The sequence below is a fragment of the Cuculus canorus genome, chromosome 1, assembly GCF_017976375.1.
Source record: "Cuculus canorus isolate bCucCan1 chromosome 1, bCucCan1.pri, whole genome shotgun sequence".
NCBI lineage: Eukaryota > Metazoa > Chordata > Aves > Cuculiformes > Cuculidae > Cuculus > Cuculus canorus.
Genome location: NC_071401.1, coordinates 1271505 through 1294097, shown reverse-complemented (window position 1 = coordinate 1294097; position 22593 = coordinate 1271505). Strand labels below are relative to the sequence as shown.

The following is a 22593-nucleotide window of genomic DNA, read 5'->3' as shown; positions in this document are numbered from 1 at the left end:
CCCAGTGCCTCCCAGTTACTCCCAGTGCCCCCCTGCTCCCCAGTTTTCTCCTCCCAGTGCCTCCCAGTTACTCCCAGTGCCCCCCTGCTCCCCAGTTTCCTCCTCCCAGTTACTCCCAGTGCCCCCCCGTTTTCTCCCCCTCTTTTTAACCCCTTCTTTTCCGGGTGCTCCACTTTGGGGGTGACTCCCAATGCCTCACAATGGATAAATAGGGGTCCCCCCCTCTTTTTAACCCCTTCTTTTCCGGGTGCTCCACTTTGGGGGTGACTCCCAATAGCTCAGAATGGATAAATTATGGGGTGTACCCCAAAAACTGAGACACCGCAGTGTTTACATTGGGGGGGACTCCTCCCGGACCCCCAAAATCAGAGGAGAGACAACAAATTGGGGTTGAGGAGGAAGAGGATGGAGAGGAGGAGGATCTCGGGGGGTCCCCCGGGAGCGTCGGCAGCGCCGCCGAGGGCGTAATATCGGGCGACGTCGGAATTGGGGTTCCCCCGGGAAGGGTCGAACCACATTTGGATGCAGCGGCCGCTGCCGCGGTGGAACTCGGTGTAACGGTAGGAGTTGGACCAAATCCGTTGGCAGAGGTCGGCGGCCGTCGGGAAGACGTAGCGGAACCTTTGGCACAGGGATCCGGTGGGGCATCGGTTGGAGCCTACGGAGAAGGGGAGGAGCGGGGTGGGAAGGACCATTGGGTGGGAAGGACCATGGTGGGAATGAATGACCATGAGTGGGTGGGAATGACCATGGTGGGAATGAGTTGGGTGGGAATGACCATGATTTGGGTGGGAATGAGTTGGGTGGGAATGAGTTGAGTTGGGTGGGAATGACCATGGTGGGAATGACCATGGTGGGAATGAGTTGAGTGGGAATGAGTTGGGTGGGAATGAGGAGTTGGGTGGGAATGACCATGAGTTGGGTGGGAATGAGTTGTTGGGTGGGAATGACCATGGTGGGAATGAGGAGTTGGGTGGGAATGACCATGAGTTGGGTGGGAATGAGTTGGGTGGGAATGACCATGATTTGGGTGGGAATGAGTTGGGGGGGAATGAGTTGGGAGGGAATGAGTTGGGTGGGGAATGACCATGGTGGGAATGACCATGAGTTGGGTGGGAATGAGTTGTTGGGTGGGAATGACCATGGCGGGAATGACCATGATTTGGGTGGGAATGACCATGGTGGGAATGACCATGATTTGGGTGGGAATGAGTTGGGTGGAATGAGGAGTTGGGTGGGAATGAGTTGGGGTGGGAATGAGTTGAGTTGGGTGGGAATGACCATGGTGGGAATGACCATGAGTTGGGTGGGAATGAGTTGGGTGGGAATGAGGAGTTGGGTGGGAATGACCATGAGTTGGGTGGGAATGAGTTGAGTTGGAATGACCATGGTGGGAATGACCATGGTGGGAATGACCATGAGTTGGGTGGGAATGAGTTCGGTGGGAATGAGTTGGGTGGGAATGAGTTGGGTGGGAATGAGTTCGGTGGGAATGACCATGAGTTGGGTGGGAATGACCATGGTGGGAATGAGTTGGGTGGGAATGACCATGAGTTGGGTGGGAATGACCATGGTGGGAATGACCATGGTGGGAATGACCATGGTGGGAATGAGTTGGGTGGGAATGAGTTCGGTGGGAATGAGTTTGGTGGGAATGAGTCGAGTGGGAATGAGTTGGGTGGGAATGAGTCGAGTGGGAATGAGGAGTTGGGTGGGAATGAGTTGGGTGGGAATGACCATGGTGGGAATGACCATGAGTTGGGTGGGAATGAGTTGGGTGGGAATGAGTTGGGTGGGAATGAGTTGAGTTGAATGACCATGGTGGGAATGAGTTGGGGTGGGAATGAGGAGTTGGGTGGGAATGACCGTGGTGGGAATGACCATGGTGGGAATGACCATGAGTTGGGTGGGAATGAGTTGGGTGGAATGACCGTGGTGGGAATGAGTTGGGTGGGAATGACCATGGTGGGAATGACCATGAGTTGGGTGGGAATGACCATGGTGGGAATGAGGAGTTGGGTGGGAATGAGTTGGGTGGGAATGACCGTGGTGGAATGACCATGAGTTGGGTGGGGAATGACCATGGTGGGAATGAGTTGGGTGGGAATGACCATGGTGGGAATCGACCATGAGTTGGGTGGGAATGACCATGGTGGGAATGAGTTGGGTGGGAATGACCATGGTGGAATGACCATGAGTTGGGTGGGAAATGACCATGGTGGGAATGACCATGGTGGGAATGAGTGTGGTGGGAATGACCATAGTGGGAAGACGTAGCGGAACCTTTGGCACAGGGATCCGGTGGGGCATCAGTTGGAGCCTACGGAGAAGGGGAGGAGCGGGGTGGGAAGGACCATTGGGTGGGAAGGACCATGGTGGGAATGACCATGAGTTGGGTGGGAATGACCATGGTGGGAATGACCATGGTGGGAATGAGGTGGGTGGGAATGAGGAGTTGGGTGGGAATGAGTTGGGTGGGAATGAGTTGAGTGGAATGAGGAGTTGGGTGGGAATGACCATGGTAGGAATGACCATGGTGGGAATGAGGAGTTGGGTGGGAATGAGTTGGGTGGGAATGAGTTGGGTGGGAATGACCATGAGTTGGGTGGGAATGAGTTGGGTGGGAATGACCATGAGTTGGGTGGGAATGACCATGAGTTGGGTGGGAATGACCATGGTGGGAATGACCATGAGTTGGGTGGGAATGAGTTGGGTGGGAATGACCATGGTGGGAATGAGTTGGGTGGGAATGAGTTGGGGTGGGAATGACCACGGTGGGAATGACCATGAGTTGGGTGGGAATGACCATGGTGGGAATGACCATGAGTTGGGTGGGAATGACCATGGTGGGAATGACCATGGTGGGACGAACTGAGCGCTGCAGGGTTGACCTGCGCAGCCATGGGGGTGAACTGGGAGCCATGGGGTTGACCTGTCAGCCACGTGGGGATGAACTGGGAAGCTATGGGGCTGAACTGGGAGCTATGGGGTTGACCTGTCAGCCATGAGGGCTGAACTGGGAGCCATGGGGTTGACCTGTCAGCCATGGGGATGAACTGGGAGCTATGGGGTTGACCTGTCAGCCATGGGGATGAACTGGGAGCTATGGGGTTGACCTGTCAGCCATGGGGATGAACTGGGAGCTATGGGGTTGACCTGTCAGCCATGGGGCTGAACTGGGAGCTATGGGGTTGACCTGTCAGCCATGGGGGCTGAACTGGGAGCTATGGGGTTGACCTGTCAGCCATGGGGATGAACTGGGAGCTATGGGGTTGACCTGTCAGCCACGAGGGGGATGAACTGGGAGCTATGGGGTTGACCTGTCAGCCATGGGGATGAACTGGGAGCTATGGGGTTGACCTGTCAGCCACGAGGGGGGTGAACTGGGAGCTATGGGGTTGACCTGTCAGCCATGGGGATGAACTGGGAGCTATGGGGTTGACCTGTCAGCCATGGGGATGAACTGGGAGCTATGGGGTTGACCTGTCAGCCAAGGGGATGAACTGGGAGCTATGGGGTTGACCTGTCAGCCATGGGGGTGAACTGGGAGCTATGGGGTTGACCTGTCAGCCATGCGGATGAACTGGGAGCCATGGGGTTGACCTGTCAGCCATGGGGATGAACTGGGAGCTATGGGGTTGACCTGTCAGCCATGGGGATGAACTGGGAGCTATGGGGTTGACCTGTCAGCCATGGGGATGAACTGGGAGCTATGGGGTTGACCTGTCAGCCATGGGGCTGAACTGGGAGCCATGGGGTTGACCTGTCAGCCATGGGGATGAACTGGGAGCTATGGGGTTGACCTGTCAGCCATGGGGATGAACTGGGAGCTATGGGGTTGACCTGTCAGCCATGGGGATGAACTGGGAGCTATGGGGTTGACCTGTCAGCCATGGGGATGAACTGGGAGCTATGGGGTTGACCTGTCAGCCACGAGGGGGGTGAACTGGGAGCTATGGGGTTGACCTGTCAGCCACGAGGGGTTGAACTGGGAGCTATGGGGTTGACCTGTCAGCCACGAGGGGATGAACTGGGAGCTATGGGGTTGACCTGTCAGCCAATGGGGCTGAACTGGGAGCTATGGGGTTGACCTGTCAGCCACGAGGGGATGAACCTGGGAGCCATGGGGTTGACCTGTCAGCCAAGGGGCTGAACTGGGAGCTATGGGGTTGACCTGTCAGCCACGAGGGGATGAACTGGGAGCTATGGGGTTGACCTGTCAGCCAAGGGGCTGAACTGGGAGCTATGGGGTTGACCTGTCAGCCACGAGGGGATGAACTGGGAGCTATGGGGTTGACCTGTCAGCCATGGGGCTGAACTGGGAGCTATGGGGTTGACCTGTCAGCCATGGGGATGAACTGGGAGCTATGGGGTTGACCTGTCAGCCACGAGGGGGTGAACTGGGAGCTATGGGGTTGACCTGTCAGCCATGGGGCTGAACTGGGAGCTATGGGGTTGACCTGTCAGCCATGGGGATGAACTGGGAGCTATGGGGTTGACCTGTCAGCCATGGGGATGAACTGGGAGCTATGGGGTTGACCTGTCAGCCATGGGGATGAACTGGGAGCTATGGGGTTGACCTGTCAGCCATGGGGATGAACTGGGAGCTATGGGGTTGACCTGTCAGCCATGGGGATGAACTGGGAGCCTATGGGGTTGACCTGTCAGCCACGAGGGGATGAACTGGGAGCCTATGGGGTTGACCTGTCAGCCATGGGGATGAACTGGGAGCTATGGGGTTGACCTGTCAGCCATGGGGATGAACTGGGAGCCTATGGGGTTGACCTGTCAGCCATGGGGATGAACTGGGAGCCATGGGGTTGACCTGTCAGCCATGGGGATGAACTGGGAGCTATGGGGTTGACCTGTCAGCCATGGGGATGAACTGGGAGCCATGGGGTTGACCTGTCAGCCACGAGGGGATGAACTGGGAGCCATGGGGTTGACCTGTCAGCCATGGGGATGAACTGGGAGCTATGGGGTTGACCTGTCAGCCATGGGGATGAACTGGGAGCTATGGGGTTGACCTGTCAGCCATGGGGATGAACTGGGAGCTATGGGGTTGACCTGTCAGCCATGGGGATGAACTGGGAGCTATGGGGTTGACCTGTCAGCCATGGGGATGAACTGGGAGCTATGGGGTTGACCTGTCAGCCATGGGGGGATGAACTGGGAGCTATGGGGGTTGACCTGTCAGCCATGGGGATGAACTGGGAGCTATGGGGTTGACCTGTCAGCCATGAGGGGATGAACTGGGAGCTATGGGGTTGACCTGTCAGCCATGGGGCTGAACTGGGAGCTATGGGGTTGACCTGTCAGCCACTGGGGATGAACTGGGAGCCATGGGGTTGACCTGTCAGCCATGGGGATGAACTGGGAGCTATGGGGTTGACCTGTCAGCCATGGGGGATGAACTGGGAGCTTTGGGGTTGACCTGTCAGCCATGGGGGTGAACTGGGAGCTATGGGGTTGACCTGTCAGCCATGGGGATGAACTGGGAGCCATGGGGTTGACCTGTCAGCCATGGGGGTGAACTGGGAGCTATGGGGTTGACCTGTCAGCCATGGGGCTGAACTGGGAGCTATGGGGTTGACCTGTCAGCCATGGGGATGAACTGGGAGCTATGGGGTTGACCTGTCAGCCATGGGGCTGAACTGGGAGCTATGGGGTTGACCTGTCAGCCATGGGGATGAACTGGGAGCTATGGGGTTGACCTGTCAGCCACGAGGGGGTGAACTGGGAGCTATGGGGTTGACCTGTCAGCCAGGAGGGGATGAACTGGGAGCCCTGGGGTTGACCTGTCAGCCACGAGGGGGATGAACTGGGAGCTATGGGGTTGACCTGTCAGCCACTGAGGGGATGAACTGGGAGCTATGGGGTCGACCTGTCAGCCACGAGGGGCTGAACTGGGAGCCATGGGGTTGACCTGTCAGCCATGGGGATGAACTGGGAGCTATGGGGTTGACCTGTCAGCCACTAGGGGCTGAACTGGGAGCTATGGGGTTGACCTGTCAGCCATGGGGATGAACTGGGGAGCTATGGGGTTGACCTGTCAGCCATGGGGATGAACTGGGAGCTATGGGGTTGACCTGTCAGCCATGGGGGTGAACTGGGAGCTATGGGGTTGACCTGTCAGCCACGAGGGGGTGAACTGGGAGCTATGGGGTTGACCTGTCAGCCATGGGGATGAACTGGGAGCTATGGGGTTGACCTGTCAGCCATGGGGATGAACTGGGAGCTATGGGGTTGACCTGTCAGCCATGGGGATGAACTGGGAGCTATGGGGTTGACCTGTCAGCCATGGGGGTGAACTGGGAGCTATGGGGTTGACCTGTCAGCCATGGGGATGAACTGGGAGCTATGGGGTTGACCTGTCAGCCATGGGGTTGAACTGGGAGCTATGGGGTTGACCTGTCAGCCATGGGGATGAACTGGGAGCTATGGGGTTGACCTGTCAGCCACGAGGGGGTGAACTGGGAGCTATGGGGTTGACCTGTCAGCCACGAGGGGGTGAACTGGGAGCTATGGGGTTGACCTGTCAGCCACGAGGGGCTGAACTGGGAGCTATGGGGTTGACCTGTCAGCCATGGGGATGAACTGGGAGCTATGGGGTTGACCTGTCAGCCACGAGGGGCTGAACTGGGAGCGACGGGGGTTTCCTTACTGGGAGCAACTGGGATTGAACTGGGAACACCAACCTGAGCTCCAGTCCCATCCCTTGTGCCAGTTGGCTTTGCAAGTGAAGGCATCCTGGCAGTCTTCCCACCACTGCTCGCAGTCCTCGCGGCACAGCGGAACGTGCAGCACCCGCTCCTTCCTCCAACTGTTGTCCGCCTGCGTCCACCCAGTTCACACCAGTTCACACCAGTTCCTTCCCAGTTCCCCCATTCCCATTGGGAATCCCATCCCGGATTCCGTCCCCCCCTGACCTGGTCAATCCATGGCCCCAAGTTGGGAGAGCACTCGTAGAGACACGTGTCTTGGATGAAGTGGCGTTTGCACTTCTCCGGCATCGCTCCGCAGTGGTCCCAATTGAAGCCGTAGAGGAAGGATTGATCCCGGTGGGCTTCCAAAGTGGTGTTGGCGGTGCAACAGGCGTTGTCCTTCCAGAGGGAACACTGGGAGCGACGGAGAGCGGATGGGAGGTGGGAATAGGGGGGAGAGGAGGTCCAACGGGGACCTAACGGAGGTGGGATGGAGACGGAAAGCAGCAGGGATGGGATGGAGGTCAACCGGGATCCATCGGAGATGGGATAGAGGTCAACTGGGATCCATTGGAGATGGGATAGAGGTCAACTGGGATCCATTGGAGATGGGATAGAGGTCAACTGGGATCCATTGGAGATGGGATAGAGGTCAACCGGGATCCATTGGAGATGGGATAGAGGTCAACTGGGATCAACCGGGGATGGGATAGAGGTCAACTGGGATCCATCGGAGATGGGATAGAGCTCAACTGGGATCCACCGGGGATGGGATAGAGGTCAACCGGGATCCACCGGAGATGGGATAGAGGTCAACTGGGATCCATTGGAGATGGGATAGAGGTCAACTGGGATCCACCATCAGAGCTGGGATGGATTCAGGATCCACCAGGAATGGGATGGAGCCAACCGGGATCCACCAGGGATGGGATAGAGGTCAACTGGGATCCATTGGAGATGGGATAGAGCTCAACTGGGATCCATTGGAGATGGGATAGAGGTCAACTGGGATCCATTGGAGCTCAGAGGGAGCTTCAACTGGGATCCACCGGAGCTGGGATGGATCCAGGATCAACCAGAGCTGGGATAGAGGTCAACTGGGATCCATTGGAGATGGGATAGAGCTCAACTGGGATCCACTGGATATGGGATAGAGGTCAACTGGGATCCATTGGAGATGGGATAGAGCTCAACTGGGATCCATCAGAGCTGGGATGGACCCAGGATCCATCAGGAATGGGATGGAGGTCAACTGGGATCCATTGGAGATGGGATAGAGGTCAACTGGGATCCATTGGAGATGGGATAGAGGTCAACTGGGATCCATTGGAGATGGGATAGAGGTCAACTGGGATCCATTGGAGCTCAGAGGGAGCTTCAACTGGGATCCACCGGAGCTGGGATGGATCCAGGATCAACCAGAGCTGGGATAGAGGTCAACTGGGATCAATCAGAGATGGGATAGAGGTCAACTGGGATCCATTGGAGCTGGGATGGATCCAGGATCCACCTGAGATGGGATGGAGCCAACTGGGATACATCGGAGATGGGATAGAGGTCAACTGGGATCCATCAGGGATGGGATAGAGGTCAACTGGGATCCACCAGGGATGGGATAGAGGTCAACTGGGATCCACCGGAGCTGGGATGGATCCAGGATCCACCAGGAATGGGATAGAGCTCAACTGGGATCCACTGGAGATGATGGGATAGAGCTCAACCGGGATCCCCCGGGATCCGGGATGGATCCAGGTCCCCCCCCTTCCTTCCCGGGATGTCTCTCCCCCTGGAAGCCCCCGGAGATGCCTCCACGCCGCTCCGGTGGCTCCGTACCTGTCCGTAAAGTTTCCCTTCGGGTCCCGGCGCCGTTTTGTGGTGTTTCGCATCCATACAGACGTTGAGGAGCGATTCCGACGCCGATAATTCCGATGGTGATTCCGATGGTGATTCCGATGGTGATTCCGATGGTGATTCCGATGCCGTCGCGGCGGTGCCGGAGCTCCACGCCAGGAAGAGCCCCACCAGCGCCAACGTCGCCGCCATCGCTCCGGCGGCTCCGGGACAAAGTCCGAAGGGATGAGAGAAAAAAAAGGGGAATGGACGGGAAAAACACGAAGGTCGCACCCAACCCAACGGTGGGAACTGGGAGGGACTGGGAGGGACTGGGAGGGCACTGGGAGGGAATGGAGGGGCACTGGGAGGGCACTGGGGGGGACTGGGAGCCACTGGGAGGGAATGGAGGGGCACTGGGAGGGCACTGGGAGGGACTGGAGGGGCACTGGGGGGGCACTGGGGGGGCACTGGGGGGAATGGGGGGGACTGGGAGCCACTGGGAGGGAATGGAGGGGCACTGGGAGGGACTGGGGGGGGAATGGAGGGCACTGGGAGGGACTGGGAGGGACTGGGAGGGCACTGGGGAGGACTGGGAGGCACTGGGAGGGAATGGAGGGCACTGGGAGGGACTGGGAGGGAATGGGGGGGAATTGGGGTGACTGGGAGCCACTGGGAGGGAATGGAGGGGTACTGGGAGGGACTGCGAGGGACTGGGAGGGCATTGGGAGGGAATGGGGGGGCACTGGGAGGGCATTGGGGGGGACTGGGGGGGACTGGGAGGGACTGGGAGGCACTGGGAGGGCATTGGGGGGGACTGGGGGGCACTGGGAGGGCAATTGGGGGGGACTGGGGGGGACTGGTGAGGGCACTGGGAGGGCACTGGGAGGAACTGGGGGGGAATGGAGGGGCACTGAGAGGGACTGGGAGGGCACTGGGGGGGCATTGGGAAGGACTGGGAGGAACGGGGGGGGCACTGGGAGGTAACTGGGAGTCACTGGGGGGGCACTGGGAGGGACTGGGAGGGCACTGGGAGGGACTGGGAGGGCACTGGGAGGGCACTGGGAGGGAATGGAGGGGTACTGGGGGTGACTGGGAGGGAACTGGGGGGGAATGGAGAGGCACTGAGGGGGCACTGGGATTGACTGGAGGGGCACTGGGAGGGACTGGGAGGGCACTGAGAGGGAATAGGAGGGACTGGGGGGCACTGGGAGGGCACTGGGGAGGACTGGGGGGCACTGGGAGGGAATGGAGGCGCACTGGGAGGGCACTGGGAGGGCACTGGGGGGGAATGGGGGGGACTGGGAGGGCACTGGGAGGGACTGGGAGGGCATTGGGGGGGAATGGGGGGGCACTGGGAGGGCATTGGGGGGGGACTAGGGGGGACTGGGGGGGACTGGGAGGGACTGGGGGGCACTGGGAGGGCATTGGGGGGACTGGGAGGGACTGGGAGGGAATGGGAGGGAATGGAGGGGCACTGGGGGGGCACTGGGAGGGACTGGGGGGGAATGGAGCGGCACTGGGGGGGCACTGGAGGGGCACTGGGGGGGACTGGGGGGCACTGGGAGGCACTGGGAGGAACTGGGGGGCATTGGGAGGAACTGGGAGGGAACTGGGATGGACTGGGAGGGCACTGTGGAGGCACTGGAGGGGCACTGGGAGGGACTGGGAGGCACTGGGAGGGCACTGGGGGGGACTGGGAGGCACTGGGAGGGCACTGGGGGGGACTGGGAGAAACTGGGGGGCATTGGGAGGGCACTGGGAGGACTCTGGGAGGGACTGGGGGGGCACCGGGAGGGACTGGGGGGGGCACTGGGAGGGACTGGGAGGGACTGGGGGGCACTGGGAGGGAACTGGGGAGGCACTGGGAGGGCACTGGGAGGGAGTGGGAGGAACTGGGGGGGAATGGAGGGGCACTGGGAGGGCACTGGGAGGGAATGGAGGGGCACTGGGAGGGCACTGGGAGGCACTGAGGGGGCACTGGGATTGACTGGAGGGGCACTGGGAGGGACTGGGAGGGACTGGGGGGCACTGGGAGGGAACTGGGAGGGACTGGGGGGGAATGAGGGGGCACTGGGGGAGACTGGGAGGGAACTGGGAGGGAACTGGGAGGGAATGGGAGGAACTGGGGGGGAATGGAGGGGCACTGGGAGGGCACTGGGAGGGACTGGGAGGGCACGGGGGGAGACTGGGAGGGCACTGGGAGGGCACTGGGAGGGGCACTGGGAGGCACTGGGAGAGACTGGGAGGGCCTGGAGGGCACTGGGAGGGACTGGGAGGGAATGGAGGGGCACTGGGAGGAACTGGGAGGGCACTGGGAGGACACTGGGAGGGACTGGAAGGGACTGGGGGGGACTGGGAGGCACTGGAGGAGCACGGGGGGAGAATTGGGGGGGCAGTGGGAGGGACTGGGAGGGCACTGGGAGGGCACTGGGAGGGACAGGGGGCACTGGGAGGGAATGGGGGCGACTGGGAGGGACTGGGATGGCACTGCAAGGCACTGGGAGGGCACTGGGAGGGACTGGGAGGGCATTTGGGGGGACTGGGGGGACTGGGAGGGCAGTGGGGGGCAGTGGGGGGGCACTGGGAGGGAACTGGGGGGCATTGGGAGGGCACTGGGGAGCACTGGGAGGGAATGGGAGGGAATGAGAGGGACTGGAGGGGACTGGGAGCCACTGGGAGGGAATGGAGGGGGACTGGGAGGGCACTGGAGGGCACTGGGGGGAATGGAGGGCACTGGAGGGGACTGGGAGGTACTGGGGAGGAACTGGGAGGGCATTGGGGGGGACTGGGGGGCTGGAAGGGACTGGGAGGGACGTGGGGGGGCACTGGGAGGGAATGGAGGGGCACTGAGGGGGCACTGGGATTGACTGGAGGGGCACTGGGAGGGACTGGGGGGCACTGGGAGGGACTGGGGGGCACTGGGAGGGCACTGGGGGGGCACTGGGGGGGACTGGAGGGCACTGGGAGGGACTGGAGGGCACTGGAGGGAATGGGAGGGAATGGAGGGGCACTGTGAGGCACTGAGGGGGCACTGGGATTGACTGGAGGGGCACTGGGGGGGACTGGGGGGCACTGGGAGGGACTGGGGGGCACTGGGAGGGCACTGGGGGGGCACTGGGGGGGCACTGGGAGGGACTGGAGGGGACTGGGAGGGAATGGAGGAGCACTGGGAGGGACTGGGGGGGAATGGGGGTAACTGGGAGGCACTGGGAGGAACTGGGGGGCAATGGAGGGGCACTGGGAGGGCACTGCGGGGGACTGGGAGGGACTGGGAGGGAATGGGGGGAACTGGGATGGACTGGGAGGGCACTGTGGAGGCACTGGAGGGGCACTGGGAGGGAACTGGGGGGGCACTGGGTAGGAATGGGAGCCACTGGGAGGGAATGGAGGGGCACTGGGAGGCACTGGGAGGGACTGGGAGGGGCACTGGGAGGCAATGGGAAGGACTGGGAGGGAACTGGGGGGGCACTGGGAGGGACTGGGAGGGCACTGGGAGGGCACTGGGAGAGACTGGGGGGGAACTGGGAGGGACTGGGAGGCACTGGGAGGGAGTAGGAGGGACTGGAGGGGCACTGGGAGGAACTGGGGGGGAACTGGGAGCGACTGGGAGGGCACTGGGAGGGACTGGGGGGGCATTGGGAGGGCACTGGGGGGAACTGGGAGGCGAGGGCTGCTCCACGTCGCACCGCGCATGCGCAGTGCACTCCCGCCTCAGGCAGTCACTGCACTCCGCCCTCCCTTTACGCATACGCGTTGCTTTCCCTCCTTTCCCTCTGCGCGCCTGCGTTCCCGCCCCCCCTTCCTTCGCGCATGCGCACTGCGCTCCCCTTATAGGGTATTGTTGCGGCTTTTCCCCCTTTCGCGCATGCGTAGTGCACTCCTCTCGTAGGGCCTTTCTACTGCTTCCCCCCTCCCTTTGCGCATGAGCACTATGCTCCTCTTTTTAGGCATTGCCGCTGCTCTTCCCCCCTCTCGCGCATGCGCACTGCTCTCCCCTGTTAGGGACATTGCCGCTGCTCCCCCACCCATCGCGCATGCGCAGTGCACTCCCTCCGCTCCCTCTGCGCGCGTGCGTTCCCGCCCCCTCCCTTCGCACATGCGTAGTACACTCCCTCCGTGGTCATTCACTCCTCACTCCCTCCCCCTCCCTTCGCGCATGCGCACTGCTCTCCCCACAGGGCATTCTCGCGGCGCTCCCTTCGCGCATGCGCGTTGCTCTCCCTCCCTCCGCTCGCGGCGTTCCCGCCCTCTCCTTTCGCGCATGCGCATGCTTCTCCCGCTCTTTGCCAACGACTCTCCCCCTCCCTTCGCGCATGCGCGTTCCTCCCCTCGCGCATGCGCACCTCCTCTCCGCGCCGCTTCCGGTCGGCGACTTCCGGTGTTGTGTTTGGGCCTTTTTTGGCGGCTCCGCTCCCGTCGCGATATGTCGACTCTGTTCCCGTCCCTTCTGCCGCGACTGACGGAGCCGCTGTGGTTCAACCTCGACCGACCGTGCGGCGACGAGAGCGATCTGCAGCAGCAGGAGCAGCAGCACCAGGCCTGGGTCCGCCATTCGCTAATGAGGGGGCGCTAATTAGGGGCGGGGGGGGAGCGGTAGGGAGCGCCTCAGGGGCGGCCCAGGCCCTAATTAGCCAAAGAGAGCGGTTAATTAGCGAGGGGGGGGCTGTAGGCTCCTAATTAGCTAATGAGGGGGATAATTAGTTAATGAGGAGGGCTCTGGGACCCCAATGAACGGGTGGAGGGGGATGTAGGCTCCTAATTAGCTAATGAGGGGATTAATTAGTTAATGAGGGGGTTAATTAGTTAATGAGGGGGATAATTAGCTAATGAGGAGGGCTCTGGGACCCCAATGAAGGGATAGAGGGGGCTGTAGGCTCCTAATTAGCTAATGAGGGGGATAATTAGTTAACGAGGGGGCTAATTAGCTAATGAGGAGGGCTCTGGGACCCCTAATGAATGGATGGAGGGGCTGTAGGCTCCTAATTAGCTAATGAGGGGGGATAATTAGCTAATGAGGGGGGATAATTAGCTAATGAGGGGGATAATTAGTTAATGAGGGGGCTAATTAGCTAATCAGGAGGGCTCTGGGACCCCAATGAATGGATGGAGGGGGCTCTATGCTCCTAATTAGCTAATGAGGGGGATAATTAGTTAATGAGGGGGCTAATTAGCTAATGAGGAGGGCTCTGGGACCCCAATGAACTGATGGAGGGGGCTCTAGGCTGATAATTAGCTAATTGGGGGCATAATTAGCTAATGAGGAGGGCTCTGGGACCCCTAATAATGGATGGAGGGGCTGTAGGCTCCTAATTAGCTAATGAGGGGGATAATTAGCTAATGAGGAGGACTCTGGGACCCCTAATTAACGGATGGAGGGGCTGTAGGCTCCTAATTAGATAATGAAGGGGATAATTAGTTAATGAGGGGGATAATTAGCTAATCAGGAGGGCTCTGGGACCCCAATGAATGGATGGAGGGGCTGTAGGCTCCTAATTAGATAATGAGGGGGATAATTAGTTAATGAGGGGGATAATTAGCTAATCAGGAGGGCTCTAGGACCCCAATGAATGGATGGAGGGGGCTCCAGGCTGCTAATTAGCTAATGAGGGGGCTAATTAGCTAATGAGGAGGGCTCTGGGACCCCTAATGAACAGATGGAGGGGCTGTAGGCTCCTAATTAGCTAATGAGGGGGATAATTAGCTAATGAGAGGGGATAATTAGTTAATTAGGGGGCATAATTAGCTAATGAGGGGGATAATTAGCTAATGAGGGGGCTAATTAGCTAATGAGGAGGGCTCTGGGACCCCAATGAATGGATGGAGGGGCTGTAGGCTCCTAATTAGTTAATGAGGGGGATAATGAGAAAATGAGAGGGCTAATTAGCTAATGAGGAGGGCTCTGGGACCCCAATGAACAGATGGAGGGGGCTCTAGGCTGCTAATTAGCTAATGAGGGGGATAATTAGTTAATGAGGAGGGCACTAGGACCCCAATGAATGGATGGAGGGGGCTGTAGGCTCCTAATTAGCTAATTGGGGGATAATTAGCTAATGAGGGGGGCTCTGGGACCCCTAATGAATGGATGGAGGGGCTGTAGGCTCCTAATTAGCTAATTAGGGGGGATAATTAGCTAATGAGGAGGGCTCTGGGACCCCAATGAATGGGTGGAGGGGCTGTAGGCTACTAATTAGCTAATTAGGGGGGATAATTAGCTAATGAGGAGGGCTCTGGGACCCCAATGAATGGGTGGAGGGGCTGTAGGCTCCTAATTAGCTAATGAGGGGGATAATTAGCTAATGAGGGGGATAATTAGCTAATGAGGAGGGCTCTGGGACCCCAATGAACGGATGGAGGGGCTGTAGGCTCCTAATTAGCTAATGAGGGGGATAATTAGCTAATGAGGAGGGCTCTGGGACCCCTAATGAATGGATGGAAGGGGCTCCAGGCTCCTAATTAGCTAACGAGGGGGATAATTAGCTAATGAGGGGGGCTAATTAGCTAACGAGCAGCGCTCTGGAACCCCAATTAACTCATTAGAGGTGTCCCTCGGCTCCTCGTTAGTGAATGAGAGTGATTAATTAGCAACCGAGGGGATAATGACTCATAATGAGGGATAATTAGTTAACGAGGGGACTAAGTAGTTAATGAGTGCTTCGGGTCTAGGATCCTAATTAAGTGATGATTAAGACCTGGGATCCCTATTTATTAACGAGGAAGGCTATTTAAGTCATGAGGGGGCTCGTTAATTAATTAGGGGGCCCGATAATTAATGAGGGGGCCAATTAGCTAATGAGGGGTGGCTTTAGGACCTCAATTAACTAACGAGGGGGTTAATTAGGGCTCCTAATTTGATAATGAAGGGGTTAGTTAAGAAATGAAGGGGTTAATTAAGTAGCAAAGGGGCTAATTAAGTAATTAGGAGGGTTTATTAATTAATGAGGGAGCTAATTAGGTAACAGGAGGGCTCCTAATTAAGTAATGAAGGGGGATATGGGGGTTCGTGGGGTTTAATTAATCAATGGGGGGGGTCTTGGGTTCCCTGTTTGTTAATGAAGGGGTTAATTAAGTAATGAAGGGGTTAATTAAGTAGCAAAGGGGCTAATTAAGTAATTAGGAGGGTTTATTAATTAACGAGGGGGCTAATTAGGTAATGGGAGGGCTCCTAATTAAGTAACGAAGGGGGATATGGGGGTTCGTGGGGTTTAATTAATCAATGGGGGTGTCTTGGGTTCCCTATTTGATTATGAAGGGGTTAATTAAGTAGCGAAGGGGTTAATTAAGTAATGAAGGGGTTAATTAAGTAATTTGGGGGGTTTATTAATTAATGAGGGGGCTAATTAGATAACGGGAGGGCTCCTAATTAAGTAACGAAGGGGGATATGGGGGTTCGTGGGGTTTAATTAATCAATGGGGGGGTCCTGGGTTCCCTATTTGATAATGAAGGGATTAATTAAGTAATGAAGGGGTTAATTAAGTAATTAGGAGGGTTTATTAATTAATGAGGGGGTTAATTAGCTAACGAGGGGCCTTTCCCCCCCTCTCTCAGCTACAGAGCATCGCGGAGAAGGATAATAATCTCGTTCCCATCGGAAAACCGGCATCGGAGGTGGGGGGGGGGGCGACGATCCCTTTGGAATTTGGGGGGATTGGGGGTTCCCGATCCTTTGGGAATGGGATTTGGGGGTTCCCCGATCCTTTGGGAATGGGATTGGGGGGTTGGGGGATCCATTGGGATTCGGATTGTGGGGTTTCAGGGTTCCCCGATCCTTTGGGAATGGGATTTGGGGGTCCCCAATCCTTTGGGAATGGGATTGAGGGGTTTGGGGGATCCTTTGGGAATGGGATTTGGGGGGGGGGGGGGGGGTCCCCGATCCTTTGGGAATGAGATTAGAGGGGGTTTGGGGGGCCCCCGATCCTTTGGGAATGGGATTGAGGGGGTTTGGGGGTCCCCGATCCTTTGGGAATGGGATTAGAGGGGGTTTGGGGGATCCTTTGGGAATGGGATTGGGGGGTTTGGGGGATCCTTTGGGAATGGGATTGGGGGGTTTCGGGGTTCCCCGATCCTTTGGGAATGGGATTTGGGGGTCCCCGATCCTTTGGGAATGGGATTGGGGGGTTTGGGGGATCCTTTGGGAATGGGATTTGGGGGATTTAGGGGGTCCCGGATCCTTTGGGAATGGGATTGAGGGGTTTGGGGGTCCCCCCGATCCTTTGGGAATGGGATTTGGGGGGTTTGGGGGTCTCCCCAATCCTTTGGGAATGGGATTGGGGGGGTTGGGGGGGTCTCCCCGATCCTTTGGGAATGGGATTTAGGGGGTTTGGGGGTCCCTCCGATCCTTTGGGAATGGGATTGGGGGCTTTGGGGATCCTTTGGGAATTGGATTTGGGGGATCCTTTGGGAATTGAATTGTGGGGTTTGGGGGATCTTTTGGGAATTGGATTGGGGGGTTTGGGGGTTCCTTTGGGAATTGGGTTTGGGGGATCCTTTGGGAATCGGATTGGGGGGTTTGGGGGATCCTTTGGTTATGGGATTTGGGGTTTGGGGGATCCTTTGGGAATCGGATTTGGGGGTTTGGGGGTCTCCCTATCCTTTGGGAATAGGATTGGGGGGGGTTGGGGGGACCCTTTGGGAATGGGATATGAGAGGTTTGGGGGATCCTTTGGGAATCGGATTTGGGGGATCCTTTGGGAATTGAATTGTGGGGTTTGGGGGATCCTTTGGGAATTGGGTTTGGGGGATCCTTTGGGAATGGGATTTGGGGGGTTTGGGGGATCCTTTGGGAATTGGGATTTGGGGGATCCTTTGGGAATTGGATTGGGGGTTTTGGGGAACCTTTTGGGTTTGGATTTGAGGGGTTTGGGGGATCCTTTGGGAATGGGATTTGGGGGATCCTTTGGGAATTGAATTGTGGGGTTTTGGGATCCTTTGGGAATTGGGATTTAGAGGATCCTTTGGGAATTGGATTGTGGGGTTTGGGGGATCCTTTGGGAATTGGATTGTGGGGTTTGGGGGATCCTTTGGCAATTGGGTTTGGGGGATCCTTTGGGAATTGGGATTTAGAGGATCCTTTGGGAATTGGATTGTGGGGTTTGGGGGATCCTTTGGGCATCAAATTGGGGGTTTGGGGGATCCTTTGCGAATAGGATTTGGGGGATCCTTTGGGAATAGGATGTGGGGGATCCTTTGGGAATCGGGTTTGGGGGGATCCTTTGGGAATTGGGATTTGGAGGATCCTTTGGGAATGGGATTGGGGGGTTTGGGGGATCCTTTGAGAATGCGATTGGGGATCCTTTGGGGATTGAATTGTGGGGTTTGAGGGCTCCTTTGGGAATGGGATTTGGGGTCTCCTTTGGGAATGGGATTTGGGAACGGGATTTGTGGGCTCCTATGGAACGTTGTGCCGGGGTTGATCCTCGTCAGCACTACGACGAAGAGGAGGAAGAGGACGACGAGGACGATGAGGACAGCGAGGAGGACTCGGAGGACGATGAGGACATTCAGGATATGGATGAGATGAACGACTACAACGAATCTCCCGACGACGGAGACGTTAACGAGGTCCGCAAATTCCCCTCGGGAAGGGTCGGAGCACCTCGGGAAGGGTCGGAGCACCTCAGGAAGGGTTGGAGTCCCTCAAGGTGTTGGGAAGAGTTGGAGTCCCTCAGGAAGGGTCGGAGCCCCTCGAGGTGTTGGGAAGAGTTGGAATTCCTTGGGAAGGGTTGGAGGTGTTGGGAAGAGTTGGAGTCCCTCGGGAAGGGTTGGAGACCCTCAGGAAGGGTCGGAGCCCCTCAAGGTGTTGGGAAGAGTCAGAGCCCTTTGAGAAGGGTCGGAGCCCCTCGGGGTGTCGGGAAGGGTCGGAGCTCCTTGGGAAGAGTCGGAGCACCTTGAAGTGTTAGAAAGGATCGGAGTCCCTCGGGAAGGGTTGGAGCCCCTCGAGGTGTTGGGAAGAGTTGGAGTTCCTCGGGAAGGGTTGGAGGTGTTGGGAAGAGTCAGAGCTCCTCGAGGTGTCGGGAATGGTCAGAGCCCCTCAGGAAGGGTTGGAGACGTTGGGAAGAGTCGGAGCCCCTCGAGGTGTTGGGAAGGGTTCGAGGTGTTGGGACGAGTTGGAGTCCCTCAGGAAGGGTCGGAGCCCCTTGAGATGTCAGGAATGGTTGGAGTTCCTCGGGAAGGGTTGGAGGCGTTGGGAAGGGTTGGAGCTCCTTGAGAAGAGTTGGAGCCTCTCGGGGTGTCGGGAATGGTCAGAGCCCCTTGGGAAGAGTCAGAGCTCCTCGAGGTGTTGGGAAGAGTTGGAGTCTCTCAGGAAGGGTCGGAGCCCCTCGAGGTGTTGGGAAGAGTTGGAGTCCCTCGGGAAGGGTTGGAGGTGTTGGGAAGGGTTGGAGACCCTCAGGAAGGGTCGGAGTCCCTCGAGGTGTTGGGAAGAGTTGGAGTTCCTCAGGAAGGGTTGGAGCCCCTCGAGGTGTTGGGAAGAGTTGGAGTCCCTCAGGAAGAGTCGGAGCCCCTCGAGGTGTTGGGAAGAGTTGGAGTTCCTCAGGAAGGGTTGGAGGTGTTGGGAAGAGTTGGAGTCCCTCAGGAAGGGTCGGAGCCCCTCGAGGTGTTAGGAAGGGTTGGAGACCCTCGGGAAGGGTTGGAGGTGTTGGGAAGAGTTGGAGTCCCTCGGGAAGGGTCGGAGCCCTTTGAGGTGTTGGGAAGAGTTGGAGTTCCTTGGGAAGGGTTGGAGGTGTTGGGAAGAGTTGGAGTCCCTCAGGAAGGGTTGGAGGTGTTGGGAAGAGTTGGAGTCCCTCAGGAAGGGTCGGAGCCCCTCGAGGTGTTAGGAAGGGTTGGAGTTCCTCAGGAAGGGTTGGAGGTGTTGGGAAGAGTTGGAGTCCCTCGGGAAGGGTCGGAGGCCCTCGAGGTGTTGGGAAGAGTTGGAGTCCCTCGGGAAGGGTTGGAGGTGTTGGGAAGAGTTGGAGTCCCTCGGGAAGTGTTGGAGCCCCTCGAGGTGTTGGGAAGGGTTGGAGTCCCTCGGGAAGGGTTGGAGACCCTCAGGAAGGGTTGGAGTCCCTCGAGGTGTTGGGAAGAGTTGGAGTCCCTCGGGAAGGGTCGGAGCCCCTCGAGGTGTTGGGAAGAGTTGGAGTCCCTCGGGAAGGGTTGGAAGTGTTGGGAAGAGTTGGAGCCCCTCGAGGTGTTGGGAAGGGTCGGAGTCCCTCGGGAAGGGTTGGAGGTGTTGAGAAGGGTCAGAGCCCTTTGAGGTGTTGGGAAGAGTTGGAGTCCCTCGGAAAGGGTTGGAGGTGTTGGGAAGGGTCGGAGTCCCTCGGGAAGGGTCGGAGTCCCTCGAGGTGTTGGGAAGAGTTGGAGTCCCTCGGAAAGGGTTGGAGGCGTTGGGAAGGGTTGGAGTCCCTCAGGAAGGGTTGGAGGTGTTGGGAAGAGTTGGAGTCCCTCAGGAAGGGTCGGAGTCCCTTGAGGTGTTGGGAAGGGTTGGAGTCCCTCGGGAAGAGTTGGAGTCTCTCAGGAAGGGTCGGAGCCCCTCGAGGTGTTGGGAAGAGTTGGAGTCCCTCAGGAAGGGTTGGAGCCCCTCGAGGTGTTGGGAAGAGTTGGAGTCCCTCAGGAAGAGTCGGAGCCCCTCGAGGTGTTGGGAAGAGTTGGAGTCCCTCAGGAAGGGTCGGAGCCCCTCGAGGTGTTGGGAAGGGTTGGAGACCCTCGGGAAGGGTTGGAGTCCCTTGAGGTGTTGGGAGGAGTTGGAGTCCCTCGGGAAGGGTTGGAGCCCCTCGAGGTGTTGGGAAGAGTTGGAGTCCCTCAGGAAGGGTCGGAGCCCCTCGAGGTGTAGGGAAGGGTCGGAGTCCCTCAGGAAGAGTCGGAGCTCCTCGAGGTGTTGGAAAGGATCAGAGTCTCTCAGGAAGGGTTGGAGCCCCTTGAAGTGTTGGGAAGAGTGGAAGCCCCTCAGGAAGGATTGGAGACCCTCAAGGTGTTGGGAAGGGTCGGAGCCTCTCGGGGTGTCGGGAAGAGTCGGAACTCCTCGGGAAGAGTCAGAACCTCTCAAGGTGTCGGGAATGGTCGGAGCCCCTCGGGGTGTCAGGAAGAGTCAGAGCCCCTCAGGAAGAGTCAGAGCCCCTTGGGAAGAGTCAGAACTTCTCAGGATGTCGGGAATGGTCGGAGCCCCTTGGAGTCCCTCGGGAAGGGTTGGAGTCCCTTGGGAAGGGTCGGAGCCCCTCGGGAAGGGTCAGAGCTCCTTGAGGTGTTGGGAAGGGTTGGAGCCCCTCGGGAAGGGTTGGAGCCCCTCGGGAAGAGTTGGAGCCTCTTGGGATGTCAGGAATGGTCGGAGCCCATCTGGAAGGGTTGGAGCCCCTCAAGGTGTTGGGAAGAGTCGGAGCCTCTTGGGAAGAGTTGGAGCCTCTTGGGGTGTCGGGAAGAGTCGGAGCCCTTCGGGAAGAGTCAAAGTCCCTCAAGGCATTGGGAATGGTCGGAGCCCCTCGGGAAGTGTTGGAGGTGTTGGGAAGGGTTGGAGTCCCTCAGGAAGAGTCAGAGCCCCTCGAGGTGTTGGAAAGGATTGGAGTCTCTCAGGAAAGGTTGGAGCCCCTCGAGGTGTTGGGAAGAGATGGAGTCCCTTGGGAAGGGTTGGAGGTGTTGGGAATGGTCGGAGCCCCTTGGGAAGTGTTGGAGGCATTGGGAAGAGTTGGAGTCCCTCAGGAGTAGTTGGAGCCTCTCGGGGTGTCGGGAAGGGTTGGAGTCCCTCAGGAAGGGTTGGAGGTATTGGGAATGGTCAGAGCCCCTCGGGAAGTGTCGGAGCCCCTCAAGGTGTCGGGAAGAGTTGGAGCCCCTCGGGAAGGGTTGGAGGCATTGGGAAGAGTCGGAGCCTCTTGAGATGTCGGGAATGGTTGGAGCCCCTCGGGAAGGGTTGGAGGTGTTGGGAAGGGTTGGAGTCCCTTGGGAGGAGTTGGAGTCTCTTGGGGTGTTGGGAATGGTCGGAGCCCCTCAGGAAGGGTTGGAGGCATTGGGAAGAGTCGGAGCCTCTCAAGGTGTTGGAAAGGATTGGAGTCCCTCGAGGTGTTGGGAATGGTCGGAACCCCTTGGGAAGAGTTGGAACCCCTCGAGGTGTCAGGAAGAGTTGGAGCCTTTTGGGATTTGGGGAATGTTGGGAGCCCCTCGTGCCATTGGGCTCAGGATTGGGTTTCCGTTTGCAGGTGGATATGGAAGGAGCGGATCAGGATCAGGACCAGTGGATGATCTGAGAGCCCCCGCGGAGCACCCGGAACTCGGAGTGGGAACGGAGCTGTGCCGAAACACCGGGAATTTTGGGGACTGGAATGATATTGGGGGGCCGGAATGATGCCGGAGCCGCTTTTGGGGAGCCCCAAGTGCCGATACACCGGGAATTGTGGATCCGGAATGATATTGGGGGGCCGGAATGATGCCGGAGCCGCTTTTGGGGAGCCCCAAGTGCCGATACACCAGGAATTGTGGATCCAGAAGGATATTGGGGGGCCGGAATAATGCCGGAGTCGCTTTTGGGGACCCCAAATGCTGGAATCACACCGGAAATTGTGAATCCGGATGGATATTGGGGGGCCGGAATGATGCCGGAGTCACTTTTTGGGAGCCCCAAGTGCCGAAACACCGGGAATTGTGGATCTGGAATGATATTGGGGGGCCGGAATGATGCCAGAGCAACTTTTGGGGACCCCAAATGCTGGAATCACACCGGAAATTGTGAATCCGGATGGATATTGGGGGGCCGGAATGATGCCGGAGCCGCTTTTGGGGAGCCCCAAGTGCCGGAATCACACCGGGAATTGTGGATCTGGAAGGATATTGAGGGGATGGAATGATGCCGGAGCTGCTTTTGGGGAACCCCAGGTGCCAAAACACCGGGAATTGTGGATCTGGAATGATATTGGGGGGCCGGAATGATGCCAGAGTCACTTTTGGGGAGCCCCAAGTGCCGAAACACCGGGAATTGTAGATCCGGAAGGATATTGGGGGGCCGGAATGATGCCGGAGTCACTTTTGGGGAGCCCCAAGTGCCGAAACACCGGGAATTGTGGATCTGGAAGGATATTGGGGGGCCGGAATGATGCCGGA

General features: G+C 58.2%; 3 protein-coding genes across 4 annotated transcripts; 2 read left to right on the top strand and 1 right to left on the bottom strand.

Moving 5' to 3' along the window:
• Nucleotides 1-365: 365 nt before the first annotated feature.
• On the bottom strand, nt 366-8925 carry FOLR3 (folate receptor gamma). Its single transcript, XM_054082533.1, has 4 exons — nt 8538-8925; nt 6930-7118; nt 6699-6834; nt 366-658 (listed from the first exon to the last, which is right to left on the bottom strand). The coding sequence occupies exons 1-4, from the start codon at nt 8745-8747 to the stop codon at nt 366-368; spliced, it is 828 nt and encodes a 275-aa protein (XP_053938508.1). The 5' UTR covers nt 8748-8925.
• Nucleotides 8926-12856: 3931 nt separating this feature from the next.
• On the top strand, nt 12857-22366 carry ANAPC15 (anaphase promoting complex subunit 15). The gene is made up of 4 exons (XM_054056646.1): nt 12857-13080; nt 16084-16143; nt 17959-18096; nt 21696-22366. The coding sequence occupies exons 1-4, from the start codon at nt 12961-12963 to the stop codon at nt 21741-21743; spliced, it is 366 nt and encodes a 121-aa protein (XP_053912621.1). The 5' UTR covers nt 12857-12960; the 3' UTR covers nt 21744-22366.
• On the top strand, nt 18105-21543 carry LOC128850968 (uncharacterized). 2 transcript variants are annotated; one of them, XM_054056645.1, is made up of 3 exons: nt 18105-18224; nt 18264-19468; nt 19517-21543. In XM_054056645.1, the coding sequence occupies exons 2-3, from the start codon at nt 18773-18775 to the stop codon at nt 19763-19765; spliced, it is 945 nt and encodes a 314-aa protein (XP_053912620.1). In that variant the 5' UTR covers nt 18105-18224; nt 18264-18772; the 3' UTR covers nt 19766-21543. The 2 variants fall into 2 exon arrangements, with proteins under 2 accessions (XP_053912620.1, XP_053912619.1); XM_054056644.1 differs by having other exon boundaries at nt 18264-21543.
• Nucleotides 22367-22593: the final 227 nt, after the last annotated feature.

Excerpts from the sequence above, each read along its gene's own strand:
- FOLR3 (XM_054082533.1), bottom strand. The coding sequence starts at position 8,747 with ATGGCGGCGACGTTGGCGCTGGTGGGGCTCTTCCTGGCGTGGAGCTCC. Across the intron at positions 7,119-8,537 it reads AAGGGAAACTTTACGGACAG|TGTTCCCTCTGGAAGGACAA; the intron begins GTACGGAGCCAC and ends CGTCGCTCCCAG. Across the intron at positions 6,835-6,929 it reads TGGGGCCATGGATTGACCAG|GCGGACAACAGTTGGAGGAA; the intron begins GTCAGGGGGGGA and ends GGGTGGACGCAG.
- LOC128850968 (XM_054056644.1), top strand. The coding sequence starts at position 18,773 with ATGGTCAGAGCCCCTTGGGAAGAGTCAGAGCTCCTCGAGGTGTTGGGA.
- ANAPC15 (XM_054056646.1), top strand. The coding sequence starts at position 12,961 with ATGTCGACTCTGTTCCCGTCCCTTCTGCCGCGACTGACGGAGCCGCTG. Across the intron at positions 13,081-16,083 it reads AGCAGCAGCACCAGGCCTGG|CTACAGAGCATCGCGGAGAA; the intron begins GTCCGCCATTCG and ends CCCCTCTCTCAG. Across the intron at positions 18,097-21,695 it reads ACGACGGAGACGTTAACGAG|GTGGATATGGAAGGAGCGGA; the intron begins GTCCGCAAATTC and ends TTCCGTTTGCAG.